Raw genomic sequence first — 13,331 nt, 5'->3', positions numbered from 1 at the left:
GGATCCCCCAGATCCTTCTCCACTAGGGATCCCCCCAGATCCTTCTCCACTATGGATCCCCCCAGATCCTTCTCCACTAAGGATCCCCCCGGTTCTTTCTCCACTATGGATCCCCCCAGATCCTTCTCCACTACGGAGCCCCCCAGATCCTTCTCCACTACGGAGCCCCCCAGATCCTTCTCCACTACGGAGCCCCCCAGATCCTTCTCCACTACGGAGCCCCCCAGATCCTTCTCCACTACGGAGCCCCCCAGATCCTTCTCCACTATGGACTCCCCCCAGATCCTTCTCCACTATGGACTCCCCCCAGATCCTTCTCCACTATGGACTCCCCCCAGATCCTTCTCCACTATGGACTCCCCCCAGATCCTTCTCCACCATGGACTCCCCCCAGATCCTTCTCCACCATGGACTCCCCCCAGATCCTTCTCCACCATGGATCCCCCCCAGATCCTTCTCCACCATGGATCCCCCCAGATCCTTCTCCACCATGGATCCCCCCAGATCCTTCTCCACTATGGATCCCCCCAGATCCTTCTCCACTATGGATCCCCCCAGATCCTTCTCCACTATGGATCCCCCCAGATCCTTCTCCACTATGGATCCCCCAGATCCTTCTCCACTATGGATCCCCCCAGATCCTTCTCCACTGCGGAGCCCTCCAGATCCTTCTCCACTATGGACTCCCCCAGATCCTTCTCCACTATGGATTCCCCCAGTTGTACTCCCCCTAGTATGTATGATGAATATTCTTAGCCCCAAGTGCAGAACTTTACATTTCTCAACATTAAACCTCATCTGCCATATAGTCGCACAATTAGACAGAGCATTGAGGTCGGCTTGTAAATTGGAGACACCCTGTAAGGACGTTATTCCACTGCATAGCTCGGTGTCATCTGCAAAGACGGAAATGTTACTTTTGATCCCAGACCCCATATCATTTATAAAGATATTAAAAAGTAAGGGTCCCAGCACTGAACCTCGGGGTACACTACTGATAACCTTACACCATTCAGAGTAAGAATCATCAACCACGACTCTCTGAATTACGTCTTTTAGCCAGTTTTCTATCCATTTACAAACTGATATTTCCAAGTCTGTAGACTTTACCTTACACATGAGTGTCTGTGTGTGGATCCGTGTCCAAGTATACCACGTCCACCGCCCCCCTCTGCCCAAGTATACCACGTCCACCGCCACCCCTCTGTCCAAGTATACCACGTCCACCGCCACCCCTCTGTCTAAGTATACCACGTCCACCGCCACCCCTCTGTCCAAGTATACCACGTCCACCGCCACCCCTCTGTCCAAGTATACCACGTCCACCGCCACCCCTCTGTCCAAGTATACCACGTCCACCGCCACCCCTCTGTCCAAATATACCATGTCCACCGCCACCCCTCTGTCCAAGTATACCACGTCCACCGCCACCCCTCTGTCCAAGTATACCACGTCCACCTTCACCCCTCTGTCCAAGTATACCACGTCCACCTTCACCCCTCTGTCCAAGTATACCACGTCCACATCCACCCCTCTGTCCAAGGTTTTACTTACCACCTCATAAAAAGAAATCAGGTTTGTCTGACAACTTCTGTCTTTCATGAATCCATGCTGTCTGTTGCGTAAAATATTTTTTTCCTGCAAGAACTCGTCTATGTGGTCTTTTATTAATCCCTCCAGTATCTTCCCAACTATAGAAGTTAGACGAACAGGTCTATAGTTTCTTGGTAAAGACTTTGTTCCCTTTTTAAATATAGGCACCACATTGGCCCCGGCGCCAATCCAGTGGTACTATTCCGTCATTAATGAGTCCCTAAAAATTTAATACAATGGTTTTGAAATTACAGAGCTCAATTCTTTTAGGATCCGTGGGTGGATGCCATCAGGTCCAGGCGCTTTATCCACCTTTATTCTGTCCAAAAATTTCTGGACCAGATCACTTTTGAGCCATTGTGGATTTGGGGCTGCGTCACTACCACCCCCATTATAGACATGAGCTCCCCCATGCTCCTTTGTATACACAGAGCTGAAAAAAGTATTTAATAAGTTAGCCTTCTCTTTGTCCCCAGTCACCCACTCCAGATTATTGTGTAAAGGGCCTACATGCTCAGACTTGACCTTTTTACTATTAATATATTTGAAGAATTTTTTGGGGTTTGTCCTACTATCTTTTGCAATCTGTCTTTCATTTTGAATTTTTGCATCCTTGATTTCCTTTTTACATATTCTGTTATATTCCTTGTAACATTTAAATGACACTAGTGTTCCTTCATTTTTATATTTTTTAAAAGCTTTTTTTTCTACTTCTTGTGTGAAAATAGAGTCCAAAAATAATGGCAGTATCTTTATTTGGGGCCGCCCCCCCCCCCCCCCCTGCAAAGATTCCTCTCCTACATTGGATTTTCCCATTCTTCTCAGTTGATTGACAGCCAGCATCATTCATCCCACTTCCTCTGAGACCAGGTTGTCATGAACCCGCTGTCTGGGGGTGTGTCCTCAGCATCCTGGGCTCAAAATAATACCGCACTGACCAAATCCCGAAGTTCTACTTTAAAGTCAAACTCCAAGCAGATCAAACATTCAATTCCTGTGATTCCTGTACAGCAGCACTCAGACTGGAAGAGGGAGTGGTGGCTCTATGAGCCAATCAGGCACCCTGCTCTGCTGACAAATCCCACCAAAGTGCTGTGTAAGCTTAAACTACTGTTACATTGCATAACACAGACTGAGAAAACATTCATTTCTTGGAGAAGGGAAAGACTAGAATCCGGTTAGATTGTGACCCTTTTCCTTTCACTTCCTGTCTGGTGAAACTGTTGTTATAAGGACAGGAAGTGATGGTAAATTTATGTGGTGGAGCCTCAGATAGCAGTAAAAACCTGACAGGGGCCTAACCCTTCACTACTCTATCCAGAACTAGAAGAAGTGCCTTTGACTCAACATTCACTCTATTACACGCTTTACGGGTCATCAATGCTTTAGCTGCCTCCCTACATTCACCCCTGTATGGAAACTTCAGCTTGAGCTTCTGAGTTCTGTGAACAGACTTTTTACAAAACAAAGGAGCAAAGAAAATAGTTTCAGTCCTGAAAATCTGCACAAAGTAGAACCGCCTTCTAGTATATAACACGTGCCCCCAGGCTGTCAGAAGGGCCCCCGAGTTGTCAAATGGGCTCCTGGTCTGTCAGAAGGGCCCGGGCTGTCAGAACGGGCCCGGCAGTTAGATCATAGGTAGTAAATGCTGCGAAGCACAGAAAGGGTTAAAGCTGTGTTTGTACTGAAGCGTCCCACATGTGAACCTCGGCGCCGCTGTGTTTCGGTTCTCATTGCTACAAGTTACAACCTAACCAAGACCAGCTTCCTGTGAAGACTTCCTTTTCCTGTGTACATGTAGTTCAGCTTCATACAATCTGCATCCTCCAGAGCCAAGCTGTCATGTACGCCGAGCACTGAGCGCCCCGTCACACCGCCATGGCGCCCGGGTACGTACCGCTTTCACATGCCACATTTATTATTATTATTTCTCTATAAATGTGCGAGTGTTCCTCTTCTCTGAAATTCTCCTCCTCCTCTGTAGTCCTGAGGGTTCTTCTTGTAGTGCGGGGCTCTTCTTGTAGTGGGGGGTTCTTCTTGTAGTGGGGGGTTCTTCTTGTAGTGCGGGGTTCTTCTTGTAGTGCGGGGTTCTTCTTGTAGTGCGGGGTTCTTCTTGTAGCGCGGGGCTCTTCTTGTAGCGCGGGGTTCTTCTTGTAGTGCGGGGCTCTTCTTGTAGTACGGGTTCTTCTTGTAGTGCGGGGTTCTTCTTGTAGTGCGGGGATCTTCTTGTAGTACGGGGTTCTTCTTGTAGTACGGGGGTTCTTCTTCTTGTAGTGTGGGGTTCTTCTTGTAGTGCGGGGCTCTTTTTGTAGTACGGGCTCTTCTTGTAGTGCGGGGCTCTTCTTGTAGTGCGGGGTTCTTCTTGTAGTGCGGGGCTCTTCTTGTAGTGCGGGGTTCTTCTTGTAGTGCGGGGATCTTCTTGTAGTACGGGGTTCTTCTTGTAGTACGGGGGTTCTTCTTCTTGTAGTGCGGGGTTCTTCTTCTTGTAGTGCGGGGCTCTTTTTGTAGTACGGGCTCTTCTTGTAGTGCGGGGCTCTTTTTGTAGTACGGGCTCTTCTTGTAGTGCGGGGCTCTTCTTGTAGTACGGGGCTCTTCTTGTAGTGCGGGGCTCTTCTTGTAGTGCAGGGTTCTTCTTGTAGCGCAGGGCTCTTCTTGTAGCGCGGGGTTCTTCTTGTAGCGCGGGGTTCTTCTTGTAGCGCGGGGTTCTTCTTGTAGCACGGGGTTCTTCTTGTAGCGTGGGGTTCTTCTTGTAGTGTGGGGTTCTTCTTGTAGTGCGGGGTTCTTCTTGTAGCGCGGGGCTCTTCTTGTAGCACGGGGTTCTTCTTGTAGTGCGGGGCTCTTCTTGTAGTGCAGGGTTCTTCTTGTAGCGCGGGGCTCTTCTTGTAGCACGGGGTTCTTCTTGTAGTACGGGGTTCTTCTTGTAGCGCTGGGTTCTTCTTGTAGTGCTGGGTTCTTCTTGTAGTGCTGGGTTCTTCTTGTAGTGCGGGGCTCTTCTTGTAGTGGGGGGTTCTTCTTGTAGTGGGTGGGGGGGTTCTTCTTGTAGTGGGGGGGGGTTCTTCTTGTAGTGGGGGGGGGTTCTTCTTGTAGTGCGGGGCTCTTCTTGTAGTGCGGGGATCTTCTTGTAGTGGGGGGGTTCTTCTTGTAGTGGGGGGGTTCTTCTTGTAGTGCGGGGTTCTTCTTGTAGTGCGGGGCTCTTCTTGTAGTGCGGGGGTTCTTCTTGTAGTGCGGGGTTCTTCTTGTAGTGCGGGGTTCTTCTTGTAGTGCGGGGGCTCTTCTTGTAGTGCGGGGTTCTTCTTGTAGTACGGGGTTCTTCTTGTAGTGCGGGGTTCTTCTTGTAGTGCGGGGTTCTTCTTGTAGTGCAGGGCTCTTCTTGTAGTGCGGGGCTCTTCTTGTAGTGCGGGGCTCTTCTTGTAGTGCGGGGGTTCTTCTTGTAGTACGGGGTTCTTCTTGTAGTGCGGGGGCTCTTCTTGTAGTGCGGGGTTCTTCTTGTAGTACGGGGGCTCTTCTTGTAGTGCGGGGGCTCTTCTTGTAGTGCGGGGGCTCTTCTTGTAGTGCGGGGGCTCTTCTTGTAGTGCGGGGGTTCTTCTTGTAGTACGGGGTTCTTCTTGTAGTACGGGGTTCTTCTTGTAGTGCGGGGTTCTTCTTGTAGTGCGGGGTTCTTCTTGTAGTACGGGGCTCTTCTTGTAGTGGGGGGGGGGTTCTTCTTGTAGTGCTGGGTTCTTCTTGTAGTGTGGGGTTCTTCTTGTAGTAGGGGGGGGGGGGTTCTTCTTGTAGTGCTGGGTTCTTCTTGTACTGGGGGGGTTCTTCTTTTAGTGGGGGGGTTCTTCTTGTAGTGCTGGGTTCTTCTTGTAGTGCGGGGCTCTTCTTGTAGTGCGGGGCTCTTCTTGTAGTGCGGGGTTCTTCTTGTAGTGCGGGGTTCTTCTTGTAGTGCGGGGCTCTTCTTGTAGCGCGGGGTTCTTCTTGTAGTGCGGGGCTCTTCTTGTAGTGCGGGGTTCTTCTTGTAGTGCGGGGCTCTTCTTGTAGTGCGGGGTTCTTCTTGTAGTGCGGGGCTCTTCTTGTAGTGCGGGGTTCTTCTTGTAGTGCGGGGGTTCTTCTTGTAGTGGGGGGGTTCTTCTTGTAGTGGGGGGGTTCTTCTTGTAGTGCGGGGGTCTTCTTGTAGTGCGGGGTTCTTCTTGTAGTGCGGGGGTTCTTCTTGTAGTGGGGGGGTTCTTCTTGTAGTGCGGGGTTCTTCTTGTAGTGGGGGGGTTCTTCTTGTAGTGCGGGGGTTCTTCTTGTAGTGCGGGGGTTCTTCTTGTAGTGGGGGGTTCTTCTTGTAGTGGGGGGGTTCTTCTTGTAGTGCGGGGCTCTTCTTGTAGTGCGGGGTTCTTCTTGTAGTGCGGGGCTCTTCTTGTAGTGCGGGGCTCTTCTTGTAGTGCGGGGCTCTTCTTGTAGTGCGGGGTTCTTCTTGTAGTGCGGGGGTTCTTCTTGTAGTGGGGGGGTTCTTCTTGTAGTGGGGGGTTCTTCTTGTAGTGCGGGGCTCTTCTTGTAGTGCGGGGTTCTTCTTGTAGTGCGGGGGTTCTTCTTGTAGTGGGGGGGTTCTTCTTGTAGTGCGGGGTTCTTCTTGTAGTGGGGGGGTTCTTCTTGTAGTGCGGGGGTTCTTCTTGTAGTGCGGGGGTTCTTCTTGTAGTGGGGGGGTTCTTCTTGTAGTGCGGGGTTCTTCTTGTAGTGCCCGGGTTCTTCTTGTAGTGGGGGGGGGTTCTTCTTGTAGTGGGGGGGGTTCTTCTTGTAGTGCGGGGGTTCTTCTTGTAGTGGGGGGGTTCTTCTTGTAGTGGGGGGGTTCTTCTTGTAGTGCGGGGCTCTTCTTGTAGTGGGGTAGTACGGGGTTCTTCTTGTAGTGCGGGGCTCTTCTTGTAGTACGGGGCTCTTCTTGTTGTGTGGGGCTCTTCTTGTAGTACGGGGTTCTTCTTGTAGTGCGGGGCTCTTCTTGTAGTGGGGTAGTACGGGGTTCTTCTTGTAGTGCGGGGCTCTTCTTGTAGTGGGGTAGTGCAGGGTTCTTCTTGTAGTACGGGGCTCTTCTTGTAGTGCGGGGCTCTTCTTGTAGTGCGGGGCTCTTCTTGTAGTGCGGGGCTCTTCTTGTAGTGCGGGGCTCTTCTTGTAGTGCGGGGTTCTTCTTGTAGCGCGGGGCTCTTCTTGTAGCGCGGGGTTCTTCTTGTAGTGCGGGGCTCTTCTTGTAGTACGGGGTTCTTCTTGTAGTGCGGGGTTCTTCTTGTAGTGCGGGGATCTTCTTGTAGTACGGGGTTCTTCTTGTAGTACGGGGGTTCTTCTTCTTGTAGTGCGGGGTTCTTCTTGTAGTGCGGGGCTCTTTTTGTAGTACGGGCTCTTCTTGTAGTGCGGGGCTCTTCTTGTAGTGTGGGGTTCTTCTTGTAGTGCGGGGCTCTTCTTGTAGTGCGGGGTTCTTCTTGTAGTGCGGGGATCTTCTTGTAGTACGGGGTTCTTCTTGTAGTACGGGGGTTGTTCTTCTTGTAGTGCGGGGTTCTTCTTGTAGTGCGGAGCTCTTTTTGTAGTACGGGCTCTTCTTGTAGTGCGGGGCTCTTCTTGTAGTACGGGGCTCTTCTTGTAGTGCGGGGCTCTTCTTGTAGTGCAGGGTTCTTCTTGTAGCGCAGGGCTCTTCTTGTAGCGCGGGGTTCTTCTTGTAGCGCGGGGTTCTTCTTGTAGCGCGGGGTTCTTCTTGTAGCGCGGGGTTCTTCTTGTAGCACGGGGTTCTTCTTGTAGTGTGGGGTTCTTCTTGTAGTGCGGGGTTCTTCTTGTAGCGCGGGGCTCTTCTTGTAGCACGGGGTTCTTCTTGTAGTACGGGGTTCTTCTTGTAGCGCTGGGTTCTTCTTGTAGCGCTGGGTTCTTCTTGTAGTGCGGGGCTCTTCTTGTAGTGGGGGGTTCTTCTTGTAGTGGGGGGGGTTCTTCTTGTAGTGGGGGGGGTTCTTCTTGTAGTGCGGGGCTCTTCTTGTAGTGCGGGGATCTTCTTGTAGTGGGGGGGTTCTTCTTGTAGTACGGGGTTCTTCTTGTAGTGCGGGGTTCTTCTTGTAGTGCGGGGTTCTTCTTGTAGTGCGGGGTTCTTCTTGTAGTGCGGGGCTCTTCTTGTAGTGGGGGGGTTCTTCTTGTAGTGGGGGGGTTCTTCTTGTAGTGCTGGGTTCTTCTTGTAGTGCGGGGCTCTTCTTGTAGTGGGGGGTTCTTCTTGTAGTGGGGGGGGTTCTTCTTGTAGTGGGGGGGGGTTCTTCTTGTAGTGCGGGGCTCTTCTTGTAGTGCGGGGATCTTCTTGTAGTGGGGGGGTTCTTCTTGTAGTGCAGGGTTCTTCTTGTAGTGCGGGGTTCTTCTTGTAGTGCGGGGCTCTTCTTGTAGTGCGGGGGTTCTTCTTGTAGTGCGGGGCTCTTCTTGTAGTGCAGGGCTCTTCTTGTAGTGCGGGGTTCTTCTTGTAGTGCGGGGCTCTTCTTGTAGTGCGGGGCTCTTCTTGTAGTGCGGGGGTTCTTCTTGTAGTACGGGGTTCTTCTTGTAGTGCGGGGGCTCTTCTTGTAGTGCGGGGGCTCTTCTTGTAGTGCGGGGGCTCTTCTTGTAGTGCGGGGGTTCTTCTTGTAGTACGGGGTTCTTCTTGTAGTGCGGGGGCTCTTCTTGTAGTACGGGGTTCTTCTTGTAGTGCGGGGGCTCTTCTTGTAGTGCGGGGGCTCTTCTTGTAGTGCGGGGCTCTTCTTGTAGTGCGGGGTTCTTCTTGTAGTACGGGGTTCTTCTTGTAGTGCGGGGGATCTTCTTGTAGTGGGGGGGTCTTCTTGTAGTGCGGGGTTCTTCTTGTAGTGCGGGGTTCTTCTTGTAGTGCGGGGTTCTTCTTGTAGTACGGGGCTCTTCTTGTAGTGGGGGGGGGGGTTCTTCTTGTAGTGCTGGGTTCTTCTTGTAGTGTGGGGTTCTTCTTGTAGTAGGGGGGGGGGGGTTCTTCTTGTAGTGCTGGGTTCTTCTTGTACTGGGGGGTTCTTCTTTTAGTGGGGGGTTCTTCTTGTAGTGCTGGGTTCTTCTTGTAGTGCGGGGCTCTTCTTGTAGTGCAGGGTTCTTCTTGTAGTGCGGGGCTCTTCTTGTAGTGCGGGGTTCTTCTTGTAGTGCGGGGGTTCTTCTTGTAGTGGGGGGGTTCTTCTTGTAGTGGGGGGGTTCTTCTTGTAGTGCGGGGCTCTTCTTGTAGTGCGGGGTTCTTGTAGTGCGGGGGTTCTTCTTGTAGTGGGGGGGGTTCTTCTTGTAGTGCGGGGTTCTTCTTGTAGTGGGGGGGTTCTTCTTGTAGTGCGGGGGTTCTTCTTGTAGTGCGGGGGTTCTTCTTGTAGTGGGGGGGTTCTTCTTGTAGTGCGGGGTTCTTCTTGTAGTGCCCGGGTTCTTCTTGTAGTGGGGGGGGTTCTTCTTGTAGTGGGGGGGGTTCTTCTTGTACTGCGGGGGTTCTTCTTGTAGTGGGGGGGGGTTCTTCTTGTAGTGGGGGGGTTCTTCTTGTAGTGCGGGGCTCTTCTTGTAGTGGGGTAGTACGGGGTTCTTCTTGTAGTGCGGGGCTCTTCTTGTAGTACGGGGCTCTTCTTGTTGTGCGGGGCTCTTCTTGTAGTACGGGGTTCTTCTTGTAGTGCGGGGCTCTTCTTGTAGTGGGGTAGTACGGGGTTCTTCTTGTAGCGCGGGGCTCTTCTTGTAGCGCGGGGCTCTTCTTGTAGCGCGGGGCTCTTCTTGTAGCGCGGGGCTCTTCTTGTAGCGCAGGGCTCTTCTTGTAGCGCGGGGCTCTTCTTGTAGTACGGGGCTCTTCTTGTAGTGCGGGGCTCTTCTTGTAGTGCGGGGCTCTTCTTGTAGTGCGGGGCTCTTCTTGTAGTGCAGGGCTCTTCTTGTAGTGCGGGCTCTTCTTGTAGTGCAGGGTTCTTCTTGTAGTGCGGTGCTCTTCTTGTAGTACGGGGTTCTTCTTGTAGTGAGGGGGCTGGCACGTATACAGGATTGGGGGGGGTGACACGTATAGATGATTGGGGGGGTGACACGTATACAGGATTGGGGGGGTGACAGTATACAGGATTGTGGGGGTGACACGTATACAGGATTGGGGGGGTGACACGTATACATGATTGGGGGGGTGACACGTATACAGGATTGGGGGGGTGACACGTATACATGATTGGGGGGTGACACGTATACATGATTGGGGGGGGTGACACGTATACATGATTGGGGGGTGACACATATACATGATTGGGGGGTGACACGTATACAGGATTGGGGGGACACGTATACATGATTGGGGGTGACACGTATACAGGATTGGGGGGTGACACGTATACATGATTGGGGGGGTGACACGTATACATGATTGGGGGGGTGACACGTATACATGATTGGGGGGGGTGACACGTATACATGATTGGGGGGGGTGACACGTATACAGGATTGGGGGGGTGACACGTATACATGATTGGGGGGTGACACGTATACATGATTGGGGGTGACACGTATACATGATTGGGGGGGCTGACACGTATACATGATTGGGGGGGCTGACACGTATACATGATCGGGGGGCTGACACATATACATGATCGGGGGGGTGACACGTATACAGATTGGGGGGGTGACACGTATACAGGATTGGGGGGGTGACGCGTATACATGATTGGGGGTGCTGACACGTATACATGATTGGGGGGGCTGACACGTATACATGATTGGGGGGGTGACACTATACAGGATTGGTGGGGTGACACGTATACAGGATTGGGGGGGTGACACGTATACAGGATTGGGGGGGTGACACGTATACAGGATTGGGGGGGTGACACGTATACAGGATTGGGGGGGCTGACACGTATACAGGATTGGGGGGTGACACGTATACATGATTGGGGGGGCTTACATGTATACATGATTGGGAGGGGCTGAGTGCATACAGGTGAAGTGGCCGATGTGAGGATTCGGTGGGATGGCCTTGGGCAAGTCCCGGGGTGGTCAGGCTCGGGGGGCCCAACATTTCTGATTATATATACTGTATACAGTAGAGGATTGGCGGCTCTGCGGTGGGACAGTAGAGGGCGGTGAGGATTTCCATCAACTCTGTTCCCCGAAAACTCTGACATTTACCAATCTTTATTTCAGGGACTTCCATATATATTGTAATCAGTCCTTCCCCCAAGGAGCTTACAATCTAATACACATACCGGGGCCACTAACCTCCCAGGATGTCTTTGTGGGAGGAGTCCGGAGTCCCAGGAGGAACCCCACACAGGCGCAAGGAGGACATTTGAACTCCAGGCAGGTAGTGCCGTGGTTGGGATTTGAATCGACAACCTCAGTGCTGTCAGGTGGAAGTGCCAACCACTCAGCCACTGATCTGAGATCACTATGAGGTCCGTATATTTCTCCTGATCTGAGGTCACTATGAGGTCCGTATATTTCTCCTGATCTGAGGTCACTATGAGGTCCGTATATTTCTCCTGATCTGAGGTCACTATGAGGTCCGTATATTTCTCCTGATCTGAGGTCACTATGAGGTCCGTATATTTCTCCTGATCTGAGGTCACTATGAGGTCCGTATATTTCTCCTGATCTGAGGTCACTATGAGGTCCGTATATTTCTCCTGATCTGAGGTCACTATGAGGTCCGTATATTTCTCCTGATCTGAGATCACTATGAGGTCCATATATTTCTCCTGATCTGAGGTCACTATGAGGTCCGTATATTTCTCCTGATCTGAGGTCACTATGAGGTCCGTATATTTCTCCTGATCTGAGGTCACTATGAGGTCCGTATATTTCTCCTGATCTGAGGTCACTATGAGGTCCGTATATTTCTCCTGATCTGAGGTCACTATGAGGTCCGTATATTTCTCCTGATATGAGGTCACTATGAGGTCCGTATATTTCTCCTGATCTGAGGTCCGTATATTACTCCTGATATGAGGTCACTATGAAGTCCGTATATTTCTCCTGATATGAGGTCACTATGAGGTCCGTATATTTCTCCTGATATGAGGTCACTATGAGGTCCGTATATTTCTCCTGATCTGAGGTCACTATGAGGTCCGTATATTTCTCCTGATCTGAGGTCACTATGAGGTCTGTATATTTCTCCTGATCTGAGGTCACTATGAGGTCTGTATATTTCTCCTGATCTGAGGTCCATATATTTCTCCTGATCTGAGGTCCATATATTTCTCCTGATCTGAGGTCACTATGAGGTCCGTATATTTCTCCTGATCTGAGGTCACTATGAGGTCCGTATATTTCTCCTGATATGAGGTCACTATGAGGTCCGTATATTTCTCCTGATCTGAGGTCACTATGAGGTCCGTATATTTCTCCTGATCTGAGGTCACTATGAGGTCTGTATATTTCTCCTGATATGAGGTCACTATGAGGTCCGTATATTTCTCCTGATATGAGGTCACTATGAGGTCCATATATTTCTCCTGATCTGAGGTCCATATATTTCTCCTGATCTGAGGTCACTATGAGGTCCGTATATTTCTCCTGATCTGAGGTCACTATGAGGTCCGTATATTTCTCCTGATATGAGGTCACTATGAGGTCCGTATATTTCTCCTGATATGAGGTCACTATGAGGTCCGTATATTTCTCCTGATCTGAGGTCACTATGAGGTCCGTATATTTCTCCTGATCTGAGGTCACTATGAGGTCCGTATATTTCTCCTGATCTGAGGTCACTATGAGGTCCGTATATTTCTCCTGATCTGAGGTCACTATGAGGTCCGTATATTTCTCCTGATATGAGGTCACTATGAGGTCCGTATATTTCTCCTGATCTGAGGTCACTATGAGGTCCGTATATTTCTCCTGATCTGAGGTCACTATGAGGTCCGTATATTTCTCCTGATATGAGGTCACTATGAGGTCCGTATATTTCTCCTGATCTGAGGTCACTATGAGGTCCGTATGTTTCTCTTGATATGAGGTCACTATGAGGTCCGTATATTTCTCCTGATCTGAGGTCACTATGAGGTCCGTATGTTTCTCTTGATATGAGGTCACTATGAGGTCCGTATATTTCTCCTGATCTGAGGTCACTATGAGGTCCGTATATTTCTCCTGATATGAGGTCACTATGAGGTCCGTATATTTCTCCTGATCTGAGGTCACTATGAGGTCCGTATATTTCTCCTGATATGAGGTCACTATGAGGTCCGTATATTTCTCCTGATCTGAGGTCACTATGAGGTCCGTATATTTCTCCTGATATGAGGTCACTATGAGGTCCGTATATTTCTCCTGATCTGAGGTCACTATGAGGTCCGTATATTTCTCCTGATCTGAGGTCACTATGAGGTCCGTATGTTTCTCTTGATATGAGGTCACTATGAGGTCCGTATATTTCTCCTGATCTGAGGTCACTATGAGGTCCGTATGTTTCTCTTGATATGAGGTCACTATGAGGTCCGTATATTTCTCCTGATCTGAGGTCACTATGAGGTCCGTATATTTCTCCTGATATGAGGTCACTATGAGGTCCGTATGTTTCTCTTGATATGAGGTCACTATGAGGTCCGTATATTTCTCCTGATCTGAGGTCACTATGAGGTCCGTATATTTCTCCTGATATGAGGTCACTATGAGGTCCGTATATTTCTCCTGATCTGAGGTCACTATGAGGTCTGTATATTTCTCCTGATATGAGGTCACTATGAGGTCCGTATATTTCTCCTGATATGAGGTCCGTATATTTCTCCTGATATGAGGTCACTATGAGGTCCGTATATTTA

At 50.4% G+C, this 13,331-nt stretch overlaps 1 protein-coding gene across 15 annotated transcripts in view; it reads left to right on the top strand.

Annotated features, from left to right (window-relative positions):
• EVL (Enah/Vasp-like) overlaps window positions 1-13,331 on the top strand; it is a 136,843-nt gene that overhangs the window by 48,588 nt on the left and 74,924 nt on the right. The window contains exon 1 of one of the 15 annotated variants that reach the window (XM_077474670.1): window positions 3,336-3,482. The exons of the other annotated variants lie outside the window; for them this stretch is intronic. Within the exon in view, the coding sequence (XP_077330796.1) occupies window positions 3,472-3,482 (11 nt within the window). The 5' untranslated portion in view covers window positions 3,336-3,471. Of the gene's footprint in view, window positions 1-3,335; window positions 3,483-13,331 lie in introns of those variants that run through there. 15 annotated transcript variants of the gene reach the window in all.

Source organism: Lithobates pipiens, unplaced genomic scaffold, assembly GCF_037356315.1.
Source record: "Lithobates pipiens isolate NorthernLeopardFrog02 unplaced genomic scaffold, aLitPip1_a1.2 Scaffold_120, whole genome shotgun sequence".
NCBI lineage: Eukaryota > Metazoa > Chordata > Amphibia > Anura > Ranidae > Lithobates > Lithobates pipiens.
The sequence above is the reverse complement of the archived record's forward strand: the minus strand, read 5'-3'. Positions and strand labels throughout refer to the sequence as shown.